This window comes from Mus musculus, chromosome 8, assembly GCF_000001635.26.
Source record: "Mus musculus strain C57BL/6J chromosome 8, GRCm38.p6 C57BL/6J".
Lineage (NCBI taxonomy): Eukaryota > Metazoa > Chordata > Mammalia > Rodentia > Muridae > Mus > Mus musculus.
Genome location: NC_000074.6, coordinates 24,919,177 through 24,942,008, shown reverse-complemented (window position 1 = coordinate 24,942,008; position 22,832 = coordinate 24,919,177). Strand labels below are relative to the sequence as shown.

Sequence of the window (22,832 nt, the reverse complement as noted above, 5' to 3'; positions counted from 1 at the left end):
CTACGTTTTTCAAAGGCCATCAGAAAGCAGGAAGTGTCCCTGTTGTAGAAATTATTTAATCTCGACCCAGGGTTCCTACTCTGCCTTTGACACACACAGCCTTTATATTTACAGTAAGCCTTAAACAGCACAAGAGCTGGGTGGATACCTACCCTCTATGCTACTAGAGTCTATGTTTTTATTAATAACCCTAAATTATTACTCGCTGTGTTTCATCTGGGCTGCTCTCAACTCCAATCGGCTGGCCCTCGGGGGCTGTTGGCTGTTGTAGGTTTTTTGTTGTTGTTGTTGTTTGTCTTTATATTTGTTTTTTATTTTTATCTTTTATTTTGGATTTGTAATGTAATGCATAGCTCCAACCTCTTCTGGCCTTCAAAGTTCCCATCGAGAAATCAACTGTTGTTCTCATCGGGTGTTCCTTTACTCGCATCTGATCTCCAGTTTTCAACATACTTTCTTTGTTCCGTGTACGTATTGTTTTAACTATGATATGCCACGCAGAGTTTTTTTTTCTGGTCTTGTATGTTTGATGTTCTACCGGCTTCTGTATGTGTCTGTGTATCTGAATGGGGGAGCCTTTCCAAGATCAGACATTTTCTTCTCTGATCTTGTTGAAGGTCTGGTGTACAACACTGACCCGGGATTCTTCTGCCTCTTCTAGCTATGTCTGTAATTCAAAGTTCTGGTCTTGTTATATCATCAATTATGTCCTCCACGTTCCTCTTCATTTTTTATCTAAAGTTGTCACATCACTGTTTGGTGGAGACCCTCTCTGCTTTACCTCTGAGTTCCGGTGTTTGATTTTCTTCCAGGTTCATTCTGCTCACCAGGCCTTCCCTTCAGTTTTCTGGCTCAGTTATTGGCTTTTTCAAATCCGTCCTCGGTTCAGCTTGTGTTCTTGTCAGGGTTTCTAACTCTTTACTGAGTTCTGTTTTCACATCGTTGACTGCTTTATCATTCCCATCCTCCTTACGTTTGTGTTCTCTTTGACTTCATGCAGAAATTTGTTCTCTGTAAGTTAATTTTTAAGTATGTTGAGTTGTTTCTTTGTGTCTTTTTAAAAAAATTAAAAATGATTTATTTCATGTGCATCGATGTTTTGCCTGCATGTATGTCTGTGTGAGGGTGTCGGATCCCCTGGAGTTGCAGAGAGTTATGAACTGCTTGTGGGTGCTGGGAATTTAACCCAGGTCCTCTTGAAGAGTAGTTGGTGTTTTTAACCACTGAGCCATCTCTCCAGCCTCTCTTTACGTCTTTTTTTTTTTTTTTTAATCCTCGAATTTTGAAGTTTATGGTTGTTCTTTTAAATTCTGCGTCTTGGCATTGATTGAGATACTGCCTTGTTTTTTCATATTGTTTGTATTTTTGCAATATATTGTGAGTATGAGGACTGTTTTTGTTAGCTCTTTTTCTGATATGGGCAGAGCAGGTTGGGGCCTAATGCAGGGCATTTGGCTCAGGTTGGGTCTAAACATTGGAAATGGCTTAGATGGAATAAGTCAGGTAGATACAGGGTGCCAGTTAGGCAAGCAGGATGTGCCTTCTGGTCCAGGCTGAAGTTTAGACACTGGGGGAAGTGTGTGGAGTGGCGGGTGAGGCAAGACTCACTGGTCTAGATATGGCACAAGATGGTAAGGATCTAACTGAGCAGAAAAGTTGTCTTACGGTGCAGAGGGCCTGTAGGTTGGGGTAGGCAGAGCGTATCTTGGATGGAACCTGGACACTCTGGGACATGCATGCAGGAGTGGCCAGACTAGGCCAGGGCACAGTATGTGGAACCTTGCCTATATCTGGGTGACTGAGAAGGGTGTGTGGAGGAGAGAATTGGATGTACTCATCTGGATTTACCCTGGTGAAGACTGTAAAGGGTCTGGCCAGGCATAGAGGTTTGTAGTTGTGACATTTTCAGTTTTAGCTTACGGTAAATGTAAGGAAATTAGTCTGTTCACGTTCTTCTCTCTGCGCTGTACTTCCTGTTAGTGGTGCATGCTATCGTATGTCCACCATCATAAATCTTAATATCGCTCCCGCCACGTGGCTGTGCTTCCTGGAGCATCGCCATCTCTACTCTGCTTGTTTCTAGATCTTTTAGTACAAAATAGCTATATTTATTGGGGGAAAATTGTCCGCCTTTCTGACGGGTGCATGAAGATTATTTTCTTGGGGGAATTTGTTTATAAATAGTTGTGGGGCAGTGGGTTATGCACAGACAGCCTGGTCTCCAGTCGAGCAAAGGTCTGGAAACCCGGGGACCTGATGGGTGGTGATTTCCACCTACATGGGACAGAAGGCGTTTGATCATGTCTCCTGGACCCCTGGCTCCTGTCGAAGTTACCGCCTCCACAACCTCCCCCCCCCCCCCCAGGTGTGTGGCTATCAGTCACATAGGAGCAGCACCAGGGCTTCCCACATACAAATAAGGTTTCCCTCAGGCTCTCAGTCCAAGCCAATGAGAGGCACCCGCTGTTGAATCCTGAATCACCCCCAAAACTGTATATAAATCCATCCAGGGGATTAAAGGTGCTCGAGAATTACTCTGTCATCTGAGCCTTTCGTTCCAAGAGCTGTAACACTTGGGAAGAGACCTGCTCTCCCAAAGTGCTGCCTGAGGTTCTGCCACATTCCTCACTCCTCTAATGGGCTCAGCCCGACCTTACTCAGTACAGAGTGGCTCGGAGTTACCAAGTGACCTGGAAGGCACGACAAACACTTCGTGCCTCCTGCCCACATTCGCTTCCCTTCGCCGGAACCCTCGCACCAGGCCTGGTCAGAGATCTCCGTAGAAAACCTCTGGTACTCAGGCCCACAGATAGCCACCTTTTCTTTGGTAGTTGAATGACAGTGCTGCTTAGCATAAATTTTCTGAGTCCCCGATTTAGTCATTTAAATGGAGTGCTTTAATATTGAAGGCCCAGGCCAAGCTGTGCTTCTCCCTTTTTCTGTCTGCCATAGTGTGTTCTCTAGAGCCCTGATAAACCCCACGAGCCAAAGGAACTTGGGGAGGAAAGGATTATCTCAACTTACAGTTCCGCATCGCGGTCCATCACTGAGGACGCCTAGGCAGGAACCCAGAGGCTGGATCTGAAGCAGAGGCTCCGGGGGAAGCTGCTTGCCCACTGGCTTGTTCTCTCAGCACATTCAGCCTACGTGTGATGCAAGAACTCAGCACCAGTATCCAGAAGTGCTACTACCCACTGCGGCTTGGCCCACTGACGTCAGCTCTTACTCAGGCAAATCTTGCGGAGTCCTTTTCTCACCAGGGTTCTCTCCTCGCAGACGACCCTAGCCTTCGTCAAGATGACAAAAACCTAACCACAATGACATGTGACATGTTTCTACTAATACTCCTGCTTGATTCTTGATTTTAAAGGCTCAACGATGTCATCAGACCACAGCTCACCGTTGATTCGTTATTCCCGGACAGGCTGGGCACTTTCTTGTTCATTGCTTTAAGTCTTTCATTTCAGCCAGGTTTTCTTAAAGCATGCCTCTGACTGGTTTGTTTTTGCCTATGTGTTCCTGTGTTTTGCGTATGCTGAGTGCCTCCTTCTGTCTTTCATGACCATTTTGTCTGCTTGTCTAAGTCAATGTTTTCAGTGTTTTGTTTTAAATATGGAACACTTCATGGATCAATATTATCATGTTTGCAGAGGGGCCAGGCTAACTTCTCTGGCTAATTCCAGTTTTAGTTCATGGACTCCTGAAGTGAGCATTAGAGTTTTCAAAGTAGCACATGGTGATGAGCCACTCATAATGGTTAAATGAGCCTTATGAAAGAAACTGAACATTTAGTCAAATTAAGGGGAAGGTTACTAAATGTTTTTTTTTTCTCTTTTCAGAGTCTCAAAGTTCATTTCTAGAAATCATATTTCCAGAGAAAATTGAAGATAAAACACACTCAGAAGTAAGAAACATTTTTCATAATCTACATTGTTATATAAAATATCTTGCTTGTATTGCATAGCTATAGAACACACAAATCATAATATATATATATATATATATATACATATATATTGATAATGAGTGTAAAGTTTTTATGGTAAAAGTAAACGCACAAATTAAGATGGTCTATTTAAAAACATGTGTCAATTCTTCATAGTAGTTTTAGCAGTTCACATATACAAACTAACAGAAAAAAATAATGCTAAATGTCTCTTTTGACATTAAGAAGATATCTAGAGATCCAGGAGGAGACTAATTTTCTTTTAAATGGCTGATTTTGCTAACACCTTTTAACAATCTCTTTCCTTATGCTTCATCTCTGTACCCATAGTTCTCAAACAAGAGAATGTTTATGCTCATATTTAGAAAGCAAATTAATTCATTTTATTCAGTGACTTTTGGCGTTGGTAATTTGGTATGTTAAATGTTTTTAAGAGTTTTCAAACAAAATAAATGTTAAATGTTAAAATAAATGTTAAAAATAAACATTTAAATGTAACTGCATTATAGGCAACAAATGTGCGTGCGTGTGTGCGTGCGTGCGTGTGTGTGTGTGTGTGCGTGTGCGCGTGTGCGCGCGTGCGCGTGTGCGTGTGTGCGTGTGTGTGTGTGTGTGTGTGTGTGTGTGTGTGTGTGCTTGGAATTCAGAGGTTGGTTTTTGGCATTCTTCCTTGGGAGCTGCTCACCTTGCTTTGTGAGCCAGGCTCCCCCTCTGACCAGGAGCTGCTCCGTGAGGTCTAGAGAATCTGCCTTCCTTTCTCCAGCACTGAGATTATAAGCATGTGCCCATCCTGTCATTTTAAAATGTGTGCTCTGGGATCACACTCAGGGCCTCATGCTTGCAAGGCAAGCGCTTTACTGGCTGAGCCATCTCTCTAGCATATGGTCAGTCTTTTAAAACATTTTCCTTAGCATAGGGTGCTTGTACAAAGTTATCCATTTCTTCCCCCATCTCTTCCCCTTCCCCGTATTTAACTTCTTCTCCCAAATAGTCCCCGCCCACTTTCACACCACATATATGATCCAGGTCCCACTTCATCAGATGGGGGCAACATGTGTGCTTGCACTGACATTTACTGCAGTACAGTTTCCATGCTGCAGAATTCTTGCATGGTGATGAGCACCTTGATTGTGAACATGCAGCTTGCAGACAGGGCACATTCTACTTGTGCAATGTTTCCCTTGTCCCCCATATTCCCCCTTGCCCAATGTGGCTGACCTCCCCTTTAATCCCCAGACCTCAGCAACCACTGATGATCATGTTTATTTTAATTAGATTTATCTGTTTATAACAGCTATCGGGTCATAGCTTTCTTAGAACAAATACGAAGCACCACATTTATTTACCCGCTAATCAATTGATGGATATGTGGCACATTTTCAGGTATTGGCTATTATGAAAAATTGTTTATGAATATTCATGCATACACACGTCTTTTCCTTCCTTTTGGTTACACTCTTAGGAATGACAAAGATAAGTTTGTGCTTGACGCATTTAGGAGCTACCATCTAGTTTTCCACAGCATGTGTTACCATGTGATCTTTTGATCACCTCAATTAAGCGTTGCCTTATTTAACTTAATTAATAGGGGGGAGAGAGGTTGGAGACCGTACTGTCTTCACTGCCTCCCACCCAAATAAAAAAGCCAATTGGCCTTGTACTACGGAGCCGGTCATACCCCTTCTCCCTGTTTCCCGCCTGTCATCCAAAAATGCAGAGGAATATCAACTCAGTGTTATTCTTAATAAAGTGTATTTCAAATTTGTTCAGTCAAACTTAGCCAGGGTTCCAACGCCCTACTTAAAATTCAACTAGAAAGTTACCTTCAGTACTAATTAACATTATAAAGTCAGAGCCTGCCGCTCCAGGCTTTTCAGTTAGTTGTTTACTAAGATAGAAATGACAGTCTCAGCCAGATACAGTTTACCATAAAAAAAGTTAGGGATTCCCACAGAGACAGGTTTTTTCCTTAGCCCTAAAATTCAGGCAGAACTATTGAGCATAGATAAGTTTTTTGCCTCAGGCCAGCCCTTCTCTTTTTTTTTTTATTTTTTGTTAACAAATGGGAGGAAATGTAGCCTCCTCTCCCCCAGCCTGAAACCTGCTTGCTCAAGGGTGGAGCTTCCCACTCAATCGTTCTGCCATGTCCACTGCTGGAACCTGCCACTTTGCTGTTCAGAGCCACACACGTGTTCACCCTGCTACTGGACCCCGAGACCAGTTGGCGGGAATGGGGTTCCCTCCCCCTTCCTTTTTAACTGAATGTCGGAACTAGTAAAATTGAGCTTTGAACAGGATGAACTTGTCTTGGCTCCGTTTCTTCTTTCTCCCTGTCTAGTTCCTCCCTTAGCTCGAGTGGCCATCTCAGTTGAACCGTTCACGTTGCGAGCTGCTGGCCGGCCACAACAAATTTATATTTCACTCGAGTAGTATGTGTGTGTGCATTCCAGTTTCTCCATGTGATGATACTTGTTACCATGGGGTGTGGCAAGGAGTAGCTACTCTCCTCTAAATGTCTGCTGTCTTCCAAGGGTTCATCAGCTATTGCTGTATTGTTTTTTTAAATGCCGTTTCAAACCATCCAATCCAGCTTAAGCCTGGATTTCTCTACTTTTGAGTCCCAAGAATTTATGGTATTTTCCTCTGCAGTTCCTGTCTGATGTATGAGTTGTGATAGTCTTGCCCCGACTCATGGCTTGCTGTTTTAGTTTTTTTAAGGTAGTAGTTGAAATACAAACATTTGCAATTTCGGTGATGTAGTTTGTCACATTTCCCTTTATGGATCTTAGCCTGGGGCCAGCCCTGGCTTTCAGGTATTGAGGTGGGACACAGCATCAGTCAGAAGAAGGCCAAAGGTAACTCTGGTCTTGTAACTCTCTCTCTTGCTGTTCTAGGGGCCAGAAGCTGATGGCCTCTGGCAATTTAACTCTCACTTGCTACTCTGTGGTTAAAACTTAAAAGCTGCTGGTTCCTGGCAATTAACTCCTGCTAATAGCATCAGGGGAAAAGAAAAGAAAAAAAAACTTAGTTATTTTAAGAGTTCTTTTCTCTTTAACTTAGGCCTCCTGCTGGCCAGGAGAGAAGCATTGAGTTCCTTAACTCTTCTTAAGCAAGAGAGAAAAGAAAAGAAGGGAGGAAGGGAGGAAGGAAGAAAGAAAGGAAGGAAGGAGTAGTAAAGAAAGGAAGAAAAAAGAAAAAAAAAGAAAAGAAGAGAAAATTATTTTCTTGAGACACACTGGTTTAAGTAGAGAAGGGCTAAAATGTGTCTTTATTGTTATTTTAATATTTATACGAAGGATAATTGATCACATGGTTTGCTAAGCACTTTTACCTCCCATTAGTTCATAGTAAGTTTAAGGCAATAGTTCATGTCATAGTTTGATAAGGAGTTACAGTAGAATTGCCTACATGACTTTCCATTAAGATTAGCACCTGACTAGTATCTGTTTCTAACTCCATAAGGTCATTATAAGTTTAAAGCAATCATTTTTATATTGTAAGTTAGCATGGTTTTCCTTAGAGACAAATCATCTGCCTTGTGTCCCATTATTTTTAAGTCTTGTATCGATATATTAGTTCATAATTTATATTTACATCCTTGCACCTATAATAAATTGCCCAGTTTATGACCTTTAGCTTCCAGGTAGTGTCCACTTTCTTTCTTTCTTTCTTTCTTTCTTTCTTTCTTTCTTTCTTTCTTTCTTTCTTTCTTTCTTTCTTTCTTTCTTTCTTTCTTTTTTTGAGACATGGTTTTTCTGTATAGCCCTGGCTGTCCTGGAACTCACTTTGTAGACCAGGCTGGCCTCGAACTCACAAATCCACCTGCCTCTGCCTCCCAAGTGCTGGGTTTAAAGGCGTGCACCACCGCACCCAGCTAAACTTTTTTTTTTTTTTTTTTTTTAGTGTCCTCTTTCTTAACCTAGATGGAATCCTTGATCATGAATTTGTTCCAATCCTGCTTTCTTTTCCTAGTGCAATTAGCCTTTGACACATGAACGTTTACAGAGCTCTATTTTCAGCTTTGATTTTATAGGGGGCTCAAGATTACTTGTATCAGTTTAGGAATTCTATAAAATCATTATCAGTAAGTATGAAATTATCAATTTGTCCACACAGCATTACTATATGAAACTACATCTTCATATTGATTCTGTAGGAAATCTGCACAATAGGGTGGGCTGATGCCCAGTAATCATTAGGCGATGTAATAGTAGCAGGAAAGGCATATCAGTAGCAAGAAGCAACCCTGGGATGAAGGCTCTAAAGACTCTGCCTCTCAGAGCTCACCCATTGTAGCAGTGCCAAACGGTGAGCCATCTGCAGGAAACTCACTTGCCTTAGACTTTCCTAGATGCTTCTGACAGATCTTGTCATTGGTCTTGCATCTAAGAACTTTGTTGAGGACTGAAGTGTGTCCCCTCAAAACTTCATATGCTGAATCCCTAGCTCTTACTGTGACTATATCCGGAGACAGAGCCTTCAGGATGTACTTGAAGCTGTTGAGGTCACAAGACAGAGATCTTGGTGTGCTTCTATCTTAGCATGCTTCTTCTCAATGGGCTATCTATTGCCGTGATGAACACTAAGACAGAAAGATACTTGGGGAGAAGAGTTGACTGCATCTTTCTGGTCCTAGTCTATCGTGTGCAGGGAAGCCAGGGATGGGGCTCAAGAGCATGAAGCTGGAGGCAGAAAGGGAAGCAGAGTGTGTGTGTGTGTGTGTGTGTGTGTGTGTGTGTGTGTGTGTGTGGAGTGCTGCCTTCTGGCTTGCCTCCTGATGCTCCCACAACCCCTACCCTCACCCTTTTGCTGGAAATATTAAAAACTACCTCCAGCTAGCTCTGCAGCATCTGGCTTGCTTGTTCTGGGAGCCACTAGTACTTCCTCAGCCATAAACCTATGTAGTCTGTGATTCCAGATTCCAGTCAACTTCGTGGTTGTACATCACAATACCCAGTAATCCAGTAAAATCAAGACTCTTAAAGCTTAATTAACCAATCAGATTTGTGTATCAATAATATCACAGTTTACAAGATGCCAATACAATAATTTCAGAGCCAATTGATAACGATAAAAGTTTTATCCCACTTAATCTAACCTTACTCTACCACAACTACGTCTTCCTTCCCCTCCTACCCTGAGACGCTCTCTGTCTCTGCAACTCTTAGCTCTGCCTCCCTTTTCCCTATCTAATCACAGACCTCCTCTGCACTAATGTAATTGGATAGGGAAAACCCTGCGACACCACCCCATGGGTTGACAGCTTGCCTTGTCTTTTTTTTTTTTTTTTTTTTTGAGACAGGGTTTCACTAGGTAGGTCTGGCTGGCCTGGACCAGGCTGGCATCCTGCCCACCGTGACTCACCTGCCTCTGCCTCCTGAGTGCTGGGATAAAAGGTATCAGCCTGCTTTCTCATACAATCCAAGAATACCTGACCAGGGTTGGCACTGCCCACAGAGGCCTGGGCCCTCCCATTATTAGTCATTAATCAAGAACATGCCTCATGGATTTGATTTGCCTACAGGTTAATCTGATGAATGTATCTCCTCCATTGAGGTTCCATGTTCCCAGATGACCCTAGCTTGTGTCGAGTTGACAAAGCTAACAAGCAAGCAAACAAACAAGCACCTTCGCCGACATAACATCTAAGAGGTGGAAGAGACTACGCAGAAGCATGTGTGCAAAGCAAGAGTCATAGGGAACAGAAGGAGGGAGAAGAGGACCCGGGAGTTGACCATGCTACCCTCTTACAGGGGTGCCCAGTCTCCAAAACTGGGAGGACAGTATTTCCTCTCATGAAAGCTGATTGGCAGTGGTTACCTGGTATATATATATAAAACCATTTAATTGCACTTATTTTTACCGTTTAATGCCACTTTTTGGGGATGTCACAGTCAGTTGTAAACTTGACACTCTGGGACAGTGGTTCTCAACCCGCGGATTGTGACCTCTTCATGGGTTGAACGACCCTCTCACAGGGGTCACCTAAGACCATCGCAAAACACAGATATTTACATTAAGAGTCGTAACAGTAGCAGTTATGAGTCATTATAGCTAGAAAATAGCAACCATAAAAATAGTTTTATGGTCGCGAGGTCACCACAGCATGAACTGTGTTAAAGGGTCTCAACGTTAGGAAGGCTGAGAACCACTGCTCTGGGAAGAGGAACCCTCAAATGAGGAATTGCTTACATTGTGTTAGCCTGTGGCCACATCCGTGAGGCATTTTCTTAATTGCTAATTGATGTAGGAGGACCCTGCCCACTGTGGGCAGTACTGCCCAATGGCTGGTGAGAAAAGTAGCTGACTGTGAGCCTGGAATGAGCCCATTAGCAGCATCCTGTCACGCGCATGTGTGATGCGGTCTCTGCCTTATTTCCTGCCTTGGTTTCCCTGGATGACAGACTATGAACTCTGAGTTGAAGGAAACTCTGTTCTCTTCCATGTTTCTCGTCAGTGTTTCTCTCCGAACAGAAAAGAAGCTAGGACAGGTCTGTAAGCTGCATAGAATGAGGACATGGGCTTGGAGCTGCGCAGACTGAGGCCGAGGAGGTTCTTACCATGCCGGGAATAAAACCTTAGGTGGTTGGAAGGGACCGCAGTATTGGCTTAACCTCTTCCGACGACACAGAATGGAAACAATGAGGAGAAAGCTGTGGTTTGGAGAGCGTGTATGTAGCCTGTGAATACAGAATCCACAGAGCAGTAACAGGTCTCCTGGTGAGATCACAGACAGAAGGGAGAGGCACTTTAACGACACTGGCAGACTAGGAGAGTCTTGGTCATAAAGAGCTAAGTTCTCTAGTACTTGCGGTAGGTGGGACTTCGGGCAGCAGCTTGATTCCGCAGAGTAGATTTCCTAAGCAGAGCACTGAATGGATGGACAGGCCATGGTTTCCATAAATGACGCCTAGAGTCATATGTGGGAGAGCCAAGAACAACGGAAAGAGTGGTTAAGTAAAAGGGGATTGCACTTGAAGACTAGACAGTTCTCAGCCCATAGGTATGTTAATAACAGAGAAGCGTGCTGTGGTGTCTCTTTGCTCTGTTTACATTCTGTACAGAAGCGTTTAAACTGCACTCGATGCCATTCGCTAAGCCTTGCTGTTATTGCCTGAGCTATTGGGCTCTTACTCAGAAACCGTTGCCTCCTGCATTTATCTCGAAATGTTTGCCCACGTCAGCTTGAAGTCTCAGGTCTTACATTAAGCTCTTCGGTGTGCTTTGAGAGACCTTTGTAAAGGATGAGATGAGATCATTTGCCTTACATATGGATACCCAAATGCTGCTTTTTCCTCCAGTGTATAACTTGTTGGTCACGTGGTGAGAATCAGGTGCTATAGGTTCGTGGGTTTACTCTTTTTATCCTGTACTGTCTATCCCATTGATCTATGTGTTTGAGTTTGTAACTGTATAGCAGTATAGGATACTTTAAAGTCAGTCATTGGCTCCCTCCACGATGGCTTGTTTGTCGCAGGGTTGCTTTGGTTGGTTATTTAGGGCCGTTTTTGATTCCATGTAAATCTTAGGATGCCTTTCTACCTCAGTAAAGCATGGAGCTGGGGTTTCAGTGGGGTTTACATTAATTGTAGGTCATTTCCAGCAATATAACCATTATTTAAAATAGCACGAATTCTCCCAGTTCAGAAACACAGGGATGTCGGTCTTTCTTCTACCGTCTTAATTTTCTTCCTGCAATGTCTTGGAGCTCATTAATGAGTTCTTTCACATCCTCATTTAGTTTGTTTAATGATACTTGATGATTTTGTGAGGGAAATCACACTTGTGGTCTCTTAATGGTTGCATTATTGGAATACCTTGCTGCTCCACAGCAAATGCTCATCAGACTGGGGTACTTCCTGGCGGAGTCTCCGGGGGTCTCAAGGTGTAGGATCATGTCATCTGCACATGGGGACAGTCTGACTTCTGTCCTCCTAATCTATTTGTCCATGTCCTTCCTTCTCTTCCTTCCCTGGATTAGAATTGAAGTGCTATATCTAGTAAGAAAGGAGAGAATGGGCAGGATTCTCATTCCTGATTATAGAGAACTTTTGTTTCTTTCCCCGTTCAGTGTTATGCCGGCTATCACTTGTTGCATATAGTGCTTATTATGCAGCAATATGATCTTCCTGTTCCTAGATATCTTAGGGCTTTAATTGTACAGTGATGTTGAGCTTTGTCAAAGGCTTTTCTGCATCTACTGAAATGGTTGTGTGACTTGTTGTTCAAGATTTATTTTCTTTTAAAACATGTATATATGTATGTATATGTATGTGTGCCTGCTAATTTTATGTCAACTTGACACATGCTAGAGTTGTCTGAGAGGAGAGAACCTTAACTGAGAAAATGCCTCCATAGGATCTGGTTGTAGGCAAGCCTGCAGAACATTTTCTTAATTAATGATTGATGGGGGATGGCCCAGCCCATTGTGGGCCGTGCCATCCCTGGGCTAGAGGTTCTGGGTTCTATAAGAGAGCATGCTGAATAAGCCATGAGGAGCAAGCCAGTAAGCAGCACCTCTCCATGGCCTCTGCATCAGCTCCTACTCCAAGCCCTCCTTCAGTTCTTGTCCTGATGTCCTTCAGTGATGGGCTACAATGTGGAAGTGTAAGCCAAATAAACCCTTTCCCCCCCACAACTTGCTTTTTGTCATGGTGTTTCATCACAGCAATGGTGACCCTAACTGAGACAGAAATTTGTACCAGGATACTGATAGTGGGGTATTGTGACCGATGTGACCATGCTGATTTCTGTGGGAGGATTGTAGAAGGACTTTGGAACTTGGGCTAGAAAAGCCATCAAGTGTTCACACCTCGGTCATTTGTTCAGTAGGAGCATGGAAGGTAAGAGTTGAGAGAAATGCAGATGATGGAGGCCTGGCCTGTGAAGTTCCAGAGGAATGTTTGAGAGTTGCTTATAGACTCTTTTGGGGCTGAAGTGAAATCTTCTGGGAAGGGTTCCCTTGGGGTCAGCACACAGAAGCCATGCTCCACAAGTGGCCAAGGCTGCACCTTGTGCTGGCAGCCAGATTGTGTAGTGTAAGTCACCCATATGTTATTGGTTTGGAAGGCATGAAGGGGCATGGAGAACAGCTGAGGCTTGGCGGTGTGGCAGGGCTGGAGTCCCTGAAGAGAGCCCAAGAGATGCTACTGGTGAAAGTATATCCCAGTCACATGAGACCCTGGCATTTTGGAGAGCCATGTACCATAGGGCAACCACCCAGAACAGCAGTAGAGGTGGAATGGAGCCTGCCAGAGTTTAGATGACAACCTGTGTGTGTTGCAGAGGGTGGAGCTAGAGAAGTGACCCAAGGTCCTTGGAGGAGTCTAGAAGAGAGTGAGTGAATCCCAGATATTAGATGTTGAGTTATTTACACTGTTGGAGTTTGATTTTGTGTTGAGCTGATTGTAACTGTGTCCTGGTTCTTCCCTCTTGGAAGTAAAGAAGTATTTAATTTTTTTTAAAAGCAAGAGCCAAAGAAAGAGAGAGAGAGAGAGAGAGAGAGAGAGAGAGAGAGAGAAAGAGAGAAACAAAATGGGATGTGTTTTTGCTACATAAGGAATCAAGTCAGACTTATACTCTGTTATTATTATTATTACTATTCTTATTATTTATCAGCATTAGAGGTGACTCAAATTTGTTATGTTACATTGAACTTGCCCATTGCAATCTGATGGTAAGAACGACAGATGAGGTCCTTCTGTTGCTGTTTTGTTTTGAGACAGAGCTTACTTAGTTCCATAGCCCAGATTGGCCTAGAGTTTTTGATCCTCCTGCCTTTACCTCATCAGGAGTGGGAATACAGCACTGGCTCTTCCTACATGTCAAGCTAAGAGACTAGCTTTTGTGTAACATTCTCTGCGTGTAGCAGTCCTGCTTTTCTACACAGATTTCAAATGAAGATTGAGAATGGGACAAATTAAGCAATGAAGGAAATGGCTATATCCAAGCTACTACTCACAGGCTACCACAGTTAGGGAACCTGAAATAATGATGTTCTGCACTATGTGTGTTGTCTACTGTGATGGATGGACCATAATGTCATAATAAAAGCATAAATTAAGTGTCTAAATGTGTACAAAAGGAAAAAAATATTTGATCGGTAAATTGTGAAAACAAAACAAAACAAACAAACAAAAAACAAACAAAAACAAGAGCCCATAATTGAGAGACTAAATTTTAAAAGAGATTTTTATGTTTTTAAAGAGATTGAATTTTAAAGTGTTTGAATTTGTTAAGGACTGTGGCACTTTAAAGTTTGTAATCTGTTTTATATTGGTGACATTTATTAATCTGAGACCTTTGGGATGGACAACAACAAAAAGGAAAGACTGTGCCTTAAAAAGTGTTGTGTGTCAGGGTGGCAAGGGGTTAACTGTGCTGGCTAGTTTTAAGTGAACTTGATACAGGCTAGAGTCACCTGGGAAGAGGGAGCCCCAATTGAGAGAGCCCCTCCATGAGATCAAGCTGTAGGCAAGCCTGCAGAACATTTCCTTGGTGACTGATAAGGGTGGTGCCATCCCTGGGCTGGCCCTCCTGGTTCTACAAGAAATAAGGATGAGCAAGTCACAATGAGCAAGTCAGTAAACAGCACCCCTCCATGGCCTCTGCATGAGCTCCTGCCTCCAGGTTCCAATCATATTTGCGTTCCTGTCCTGACTTCATTCTGTGATAGACCATGATGTGGACTTATGAGCCAAAGGGTTCTTTCCTTCCCCAACTTGCTTTTGGTCATGGTATTGCACTGTACCAATAGTAAGCCCAACTAAAACCACATGCATTTGTCTGTGGGTATACGCACATATGAATGGGTGCCTGTGAAAGCCAGAGGTGTTGGATTTCTGTGAAACTGGAGTTACAGGCAACTCTGACCACTTGACAAGGATGCTGGGAACAGAACTCAGGTCTTCTGCAAGAGCAGGACGTGCTTTTATCTTGAGCCAAAAGTCACAGAACCTGGCCATGTGATTTGTGCCTTTGGTTCTCCTTATGTGTATACTACATTTATTGACTTCCACCTTTGCCTGTTAGCTCTGTGAGTGAGTTTGAAAGCATCCCCCCCCCCGCCCCCGTCTTACTGACTCGTCTGAGGAGGGTGCTTGTTACATTTGAAGGGTCTGATGGGATGTCTGCTTTTAGTCTCTTGTTCATAGACTTTTTATTTTATCTTCAGTCTTATAAATTTATCTATTTGTGGGAATGTATTGAAATATATTAAAATATTTCTCAATGATCCTTTGGATTTCAGTAGTATCTGTTATAATATCTCCATTTTAATTTCTAACTTTATTATTTTGTATTTTCCTCTAATTTTAGTTTATTAAGGGTTTATCAATCTTTATTTTTCCAAAAAATCTACTTTGTTTTAATAATTGAATGATTGAAGAGATTTTTATTTTTCACGTAAAATTTTTTTTTTAGTTCTGGTATTATTTCTTTGCTTCTACTAATTATGCATTTGGTTGTAGCTTGTTTAGACTTTCCTGTAGATCATTAGGTTCTTATTTGAGGTCCTTCCGATGTTTTTTAAAATCATTAATTTTTCAAAGATTTTAATTTACGTCTATTTATGTGTGAATGTGCGCACTGTGTGTATGCAGGTGTCCACAGAGGTCAGATGAGGGTGTCAGGTCCCTTGGAGTTGGAGTTGCAGGCAGCCGTGAGCCATCCAAGTAGGTGCTGGGGACTCAAAGTCCTCTGGAAGAGAAACAAGTGTGCTGAACCTCTGAGCCATCTCTCCAGATGTTTGTTGTTGTTGTTTTGTTTTTGTTAGAACTGCCTTGCCACTTTGAATGAAATGGCCCTCGTAGATTCATATATTGGAGAAGTAAAGAAAGGGATTTCAAAATCCTAGGATGAAAATACAATCTGTAAAATACTCAGTCCCCAGTTGGTGGAACAGTTCAGGGAGGACAGGATGTGGGCTTATTGGAGATGTCTCACTGAGGTAGGCTTTGAGGTTTCAAAAGCCCACACCATGCCAGTTCTCTGTCCTGTGGTTGTCTGTCTCAGGTTGTGAGCTCTTGGGGCCATGCTACTGCTGCAGAGCCGTGCCTGCTTTCCTGGTGCCATGATAGTCATGGGCTCGCCCTCTGAAACTATAAACCCCAATACACTCAAGCAGCTTTGGTCATGGTGTCTGCACAGCAACAGAAGAGTAACTAAGACAACCACCACTGCTGTGTGTCATAGATTTTATAGATTGTATTTTCATTCTAGGGTTTTGAATTCCTTTTCTTTATGGCTCCAATATCCCGCCAGTTATTTTAAACTCTATTATTTAATCTCCATTTGTTTTCTGTAGTTCCTGAAATTTCTCCTGCTGCCGACTTCTGCTTCATTCCATTATGGTGTGTTGAGTTTCAAGAAAGTCTTTCAACAACTTCATCTTGTATTTACTTTTAGATTTACTTATTTTATGTGTTAAGGGTAGTCGCCGGCACATATGTCTGTGTACTAGATGCATGCTTCGTGCCCACGGAGGTCAAAATAAGGGCATCAGATTCCCTGGGACTGGAGTTATGGATGTTTGTAAGACATGACGAGGCTGGGAATCAACCCTGAGTCCTCTTCAAGAACAAGTGCCCTTAACCACCGAGCCTTAGCTCTAGCTCCTTAGTTTGTGTTTCTAAAGACTGGCTTCATTGTCTACAAAGCAATGCATTTTGAAGAAAGCCGATTAATATGAGTACTGAATAGGTCAAAGGCACTGGGGCCAATGGGTTCTCTCTGGGGCTGGGTTGTGCAGTCTGGTCTGGTCCTGAGTTCCAGGATGAAGCCCAGGGCTTTCAGTAGACCTGCAGGCAGAGTCTTGCATCCCCTGAGCTTTGACACACATGACGAAAGCTCTCCTTGGCTCCTGGCTAAGGTCCATCTAGAAGCTCAGTCTGAAGATGCTAACCTGGAATTGAGAGCCTCTGGATTCTACCCAGTTCTGGGTTCTCAGCCCTGGGCTTGGTATTCTTCTTGAGTATGATGGTCTGGACTTAACTTGTTCCCTCTCTGAACCAGGGAGCCTCTCCCCACCACGCTACCTGGACTTGTGTTAGGTGTTCTGTGAAGTAGGTACCTCTTCCTTCTTTTCATATTATAATGATAAAACCAGGTACTGAGGCCTGGCCCTGCTTTGGTCTCCTTGGCCTTCCCAAGGCAGAATCTTCTGTGGGGAGATGGTCTCTGGTGGGTCTTGTTCAGCCATCAACTCTCTCTCTCTCCCTCTCCCTCTCCCTCTCCCTCTCCCCCTCCCCCTCCCCCTCCCCCTCCCTCTCCCTCTCTCTCTCTCTCTCTCTCTCTCTCTCTCTCTTCCAGACAGGGTTTCTCTGTATAGCCCTGGCTGTCCTGGAACTTACTCTGTAGACCAGGCTGGCCTCGCACTCAGAAATCCGCCTGCCTCAGCCTTCCAAGTGCTGGGATTAAAGGCATGCACCACCACTGCCCGGCTAAATTTTAACATTTTTCTTCAAGCAAACTGCCCGTGGTCTCCATGGATGAAGCTTGCTCATTGAGTCTCTATTTATCCTGCCAGTGAAGGGAATGTGTGCTCCATGCACCACGACAGTACAGGTGAAGAATTGCTACTGGCAACTAGGATGCCTCTCAATGGTATGCTTCCAGCTTCCACGATGCTATGTCGATGCTGTGACGATGCTGTGACGAGACTTCAGTCAGCCCGGGGTTTTTTCCCCAGAGTTTAGGATTCAGTGAGATGGAGATTTCTAATGCTGTGTAAATCAAGAGTGACTTGTCTGTGTGGCAATGAGTGGGCTATATGAGAAGTTAAACATTTTCAATATGTTACTGCAGATTTTTAACATAGGCAGTGCACCGTGATTTCCCAAATTGTTTAACACATGCTTGGTGAGCTTGATTGATTCTTGAGTTGCCGTTTGCTTCTTCTTGAAATCTGTCCTCACTCTCAGTTTTTTTGACTCTCTAGGAACAGATATCCTATATTATTCCAATAAACAAGAAGCAGTACACTGTGCACCTCCAGAAAAGGTGATTTTTTTTCTTATTCTTTAGCTTGGCCTCTCATTTTATTTCTCTGAAACTGTTTACCTATAAACAGCTGCGGAATATCAGAGCAGCGATACAGCTCTCGTTAGAATTGTATGCTGTCTCAATGAACAAAATACGACTAATAGAGGTGGGGATGTGTTTTCAGTGTGAGAAGGAAAAGCGGCATAACTGGCTGCCATGGAAGCACGTAAGGATGATGGGTAATACTGGGATGCAGGAAGCAAATATACGCAGATAGGAAGAGAGCAGAAGGAAGGGTGAGTTCACGGATGCCAAGAGAAATGGCATTCAGCGAGTCATCAGGAGCAAAGCCTTGAAGCCTCTGCAAGTGAGCGAGCCTTAAGTTCAGCTGACGCTCTGACCTCAGACACGCAAGGGCGTGTGGGAGGGTGGGCACTGTTGCTAGCCTTTGTGTGACCAGGCTCAGGGGAGAACCGGAAGCAGCAGACTCAGTGGTTGCTGAAGCTGGAGGGAGTGTGAAGGGAGGAAGTAAAATGGAAGCAACAGAGTATGCGCAGAACACGGAACCACTAGAAGGCTAGGCTTAGACTTGAGTTTCAGCGCAGAGGCTAAGGATAGTAGGACTTTATTTTCTTCAAACACATTATCAGAACCATAGATAATTATATATTATATATTGTGTACAATGTTTGATATATACACGTTATGTATTATGTACAATGTATACTATATACATATTATATAATACACACTTTATTTTATATATTATATTTAATCATATACAATACACTTATGTTATAATAATAAAAATATATAATAAATATAATACCATGAATGTATATTTATATATTTTATATTACATATTATATAATTATAAATACAAATATCTTTATAAAATATGTCATGAATAAAAATATTTAATATTATATAGAACATGTTATGGTATGCATTACATAATATACAACACATCTAAATATTATATAATAGATACAAGTAAATTACATGTAATATAATATATAGTAATCAATGTTTATATCATAATATATATTAGAATAAAGGAGCAGAAAATTCTCACACTCCTCCATCCAGTTTATATCTCTGTAAATAGAAAAATGGCTTTACCTCTCTTGCAGTCTCTTCCCTTTATTAGTGGAACTGTGGGCTGGGGAGCTGGCTTAGTCAGTGGCTAAGAGTGCTTATTGCCCTTGCAAAGGACTTGGCCTTTGTCCTCAGTGCTCGCCCACGACCTCAGTGGCCTACAACCACCTGTAACCCTAGCTCTAGTAGGTAGGATACTGTCTAGCTTCTATGGGGATCTACACACACCGGTGCACAAATCCACATAGACGCATACATAAACATGAAAAAAAGAGAGAAATCTTTCTGAAAAAAAAAACATTGGTGAAATTATTTTGAGTAAATGTGTATTACTTTGCATATAGTGTAATATATGTCAAAGGAAATGCTACCACCATGTCAAAAGTTGCCTTTTTCTCCGAAGCCCTGGAGAGTAAACCTTCTAGTTTTTAAGGCCCTCTATAGTTTCTGCCCAAGCTACTTGCTACCTCCAGCTGCTCTAGCTGGAATGTCCCCAGAGCGTGCCCCCAATGTCAAGTTAAGGGGCATGGCTATGCCTCAATAGTGTTATTTACAGAAACATGGGGTGGGTCAGAGTTTGCTGATGGTTGCTCTGTTGTTTCTTGAAGAGTAACTCAGAATTGTTTCTTTTTTTTTTTTTTGTACTTAGATATTTTTTAACGAATCGTTTTATGGTTTATATGTATAATCAAGGATCTACAAGTTTTCATTCTCCAAACATTCCGGTAAGATTTAAGTTATTGTATGAATTTTCAAAAAACTTCAAAATAACTGAGTGGTTGGTTTCCCAACACACAAGGCTCACATCCCATTGGGGATATACTCAAGGTACTTATTGCTTGGTCATGAAGTGCCTCCTACATCTTGGCAGAGTTATGTTAGTTGACTGAGGGTCGTCCATGGGTACTGCCTGTAGCCTACTGCTCCACCTGTCCTTCCCGAGAACTGTGGATATAAATGAAAGTGAAATGAGCAGATTAAGGACCCGAGAGCACCCAAGCACAGATCAGAACCCCTCGCACCCATTGCACCCACTGCATACATACACATATCCATCCTCCTGTGCCCTGCGTGTGTTCTCTGTCCCTCAGTCAGCCTTGCTGTGCAGACCTGAGAAGTCTGCACGCTTGATTTATTATCGAGTAAAGTGATGTGCTGAAATATTTTAATATGGATGTGTGTTTCCTGTGTATTTACTATTGCTTCCCTTTGGCTTTTTTTCTTTTGGAAGTGTGTGGAGCATGGTCCCTTCCTGCTCTCATCACACAAGCTCCATACCTCTTAGAGGTGACATGCTTTGTGTTAGCATGGCTCCCGCGTTCCCCCTTTCCTGCCCCACCAGGCCCTCTAAGCTTCCAGAGTCTTACAAGATAACCTCCTTCTCTAGGCGGCCACATCATGATTTCTCAAGGGTCCCAGGGCTTTTAGTTGATGTCTTAAATCCATACATTGGGAAAAAAAAATTCCGGAGACTTTCTGAGTATCACTTTATTATGCATGGCAGTGCGGATCCTGTATTTGTGCACAGTATCCAGCTGGTTGTGTCTGGTTTCAAAGCAGGAAACTATCGGAAAGTCTTGTCACTTCTTGAGTAACCAGTTTCCTCTTTCTCTCCCCCAGGCTCAGTGCTATTATCAAGGACACATCAAAGGCTACCCGAACTCAGTCGCCACCCTCAGCACATGCTCTGGACTGAGGTTGCTCATTTTCTCCTGCTTGGGCTGTGATATTTGGCCACAGTGAATGTATTCCACCTCCGTTCATGCGCAGCTGGGGCAAATTTCTCACAGGCTGATTGCTTGGTGATGTCATTTCTCCAGGCAGGGTCCCAGTGGTCTGGGATCTGTCTCGCCCTCCCTTTGCTGGCCAGAGATGATTTTTAACGTTTGGAGGGTTTAGATGTCCTAATATCCTTGTCCTTCTCTTAACAACAGAAATGTGAATGGAATGTTCTGGGCTACAGGAGCAAGGTTTAAGACGGCTTCTTTATCTTTTTCAGCAAATAGCAGTTTTACAACACCTACCACGAATCTTACAGTTTGGAGACAAAAAGTAAAATAAACATGAATGAGTCTTGCTTTCCCTTGTGAAAATTATCTTTATAGCAAGGAGGCAAGTTACACTGCCGTAATTATTAGTTAGGTACTCTTTCTTTTTAAAGAAATGACAACAGAGTGCTTTCTTTAAATATTGGATTATTTGGTTTCTTCTTTTCTGCTCTGGGGAGGTTTCCATCTTGTCAGCATTCTCCACCTCTGTTTTTAGTGTACATCTTTGTTATTCCAAATATTTTCTGAGCTTCCAGTATGGAACCCTGGAATTCAAACCTGAAACCATTTTGTCAGCTAGCAGTGACATACTAGGCAACCTCTATTCAGGGAAGCAGAGATCTGCAAACTGATCAGCTTTTCAGAATCAGGCTTTTGAGTTCTTATTCAAATTATAAACCCAACAAAAATGAATATCATTTTGCAAACACTGCCACATTTTCATTAGTGAAACTGCTGATGGACATTTTTAAAATTATAAATGCTCTGCAATCTGTTTTTTCAAGCTCCACAAACTAGAGAGAAATTTATTAACATTTCAGGTTACTGTACTGTTATGTAGTCCCCAATTAAAGCACAGGGAAGTTATCAACTATTGTCACACTCCACCCCTAAAAAATATTTAGAACTGGTTTCATTAGTTTCATAACCAACAAAAAAGAAGAAAAAAGAAATAGAAAATTGGATTCCTGTGTAAAAGAAATTATTTTTCTCTTCAAAGCCATCTTAGAGATTCTGGACAGAATACTGGACTTGAAAGCATTGCGCATCTTTTATCATTTTAAGGGCTCTTACCAGAATGTCCTAATATAGATTTCTAAAAAGCACTTAATAGTTTTATTCTTAACATTGCAGAGGGTTCCTGCAGTTTGAGAATGTGTCCTACGGAATTGAGCCTCTGCAATCTGCATTTACATCTCAACACATTGTTTATAAGCTAGGGAACAAAGAGAAGGAGTTGATATTTAACAAAAACAGCAGAAACATAGAGATGCCTACAAACTATGGCATTTTAATCAACAAAAAGGTGAGTGTTGAATATTTCATTACTTCCAAAGCACTTATTAGTTCTAACTAACTTAAAAAAGTATGATGTAGTAAGGCCATTTCTTATGATTTTATTAAACTAAAGGCAGGACAGAGAGGACACACAGGCGCACCTGCACCACCCTGTGCTCTCGTACAGTGTGGTTATTTATGTCTGCATGGTCTGTGTCACAATCTACTTCTCCTTCAGACCTATACTCCTTAAGAACTGTGTCTTTGTTTGGGGTGTGCCCTGAACATTCTTATCTGGGCGTGCCTGACAGTTGTTAGGGACATCTCAATAATAAGGTGGAAAAGAATGTATGTCTCCCTCTCTCCATGACAAATAGCATGGTCTGTTCACCTTTCTGGGTCTGAGTCTTTCCGACCATTCTTCCAGGTCTTGGGAGAAGGAGATGTGATATGTTTACCCAGTGTATGAAGTGTCCCCTCCTTACCTCTTTGGGCCTATTTTGATTTGTCAGCTATTAGGAGAGCCATGCCTGTGTGTTTCTCAGTTCCATTTGGGTGAAATGTAGTTTTTCCATCCTTTTTACCTTAAGGTGATGTCTTGAAAGCAAAAAAGATAAGACCCTGTTCTCTAATCCAATGTTAGTCTGTGTCTTTTCATTGTGGGGAATGGAGACCTTTAATATTTAGAACCATTCCTGAAGAGGTGTATTAACTACTATCACTTGGCTGAATTTTTTTTTAAGTGTCTGGAAGTAGATGAT

General features: G+C 42.4%; 1 protein-coding gene across 7 annotated transcripts in view; it reads left to right on the top strand.

Moving 5' to 3' along the window:
• Adam32 (a disintegrin and metallopeptidase domain 32) overlaps window positions 1-22,832 on the top strand; it is a 112,776-nt gene that overhangs the window by 6,910 nt on the left and 83,034 nt on the right. For all 7 annotated transcript variants that reach the window (XR_378789.2, XR_378788.2, XM_006509165.3 and 4 more), the window contains exons 2-6: window positions 3,840-3,904; window positions 17,883-17,944; window positions 19,674-19,749; window positions 20,645-20,721; window positions 21,928-22,099. Coding sequence is in view for 5 of the 7 variants with exons in the window: in XM_006509165.3 (XP_006509228.1) it covers window positions 3,840-3,904; window positions 17,883-17,944; window positions 19,674-19,749; window positions 20,645-20,721; window positions 21,928-22,099 (452 nt within the window). In the remaining 2 variants the exon portion in view is untranslated. The remainder of the gene's footprint in view (window positions 1-3,839; window positions 3,905-17,882; window positions 17,945-19,673; window positions 19,750-20,644; window positions 20,722-21,927; window positions 22,100-22,832) is intronic.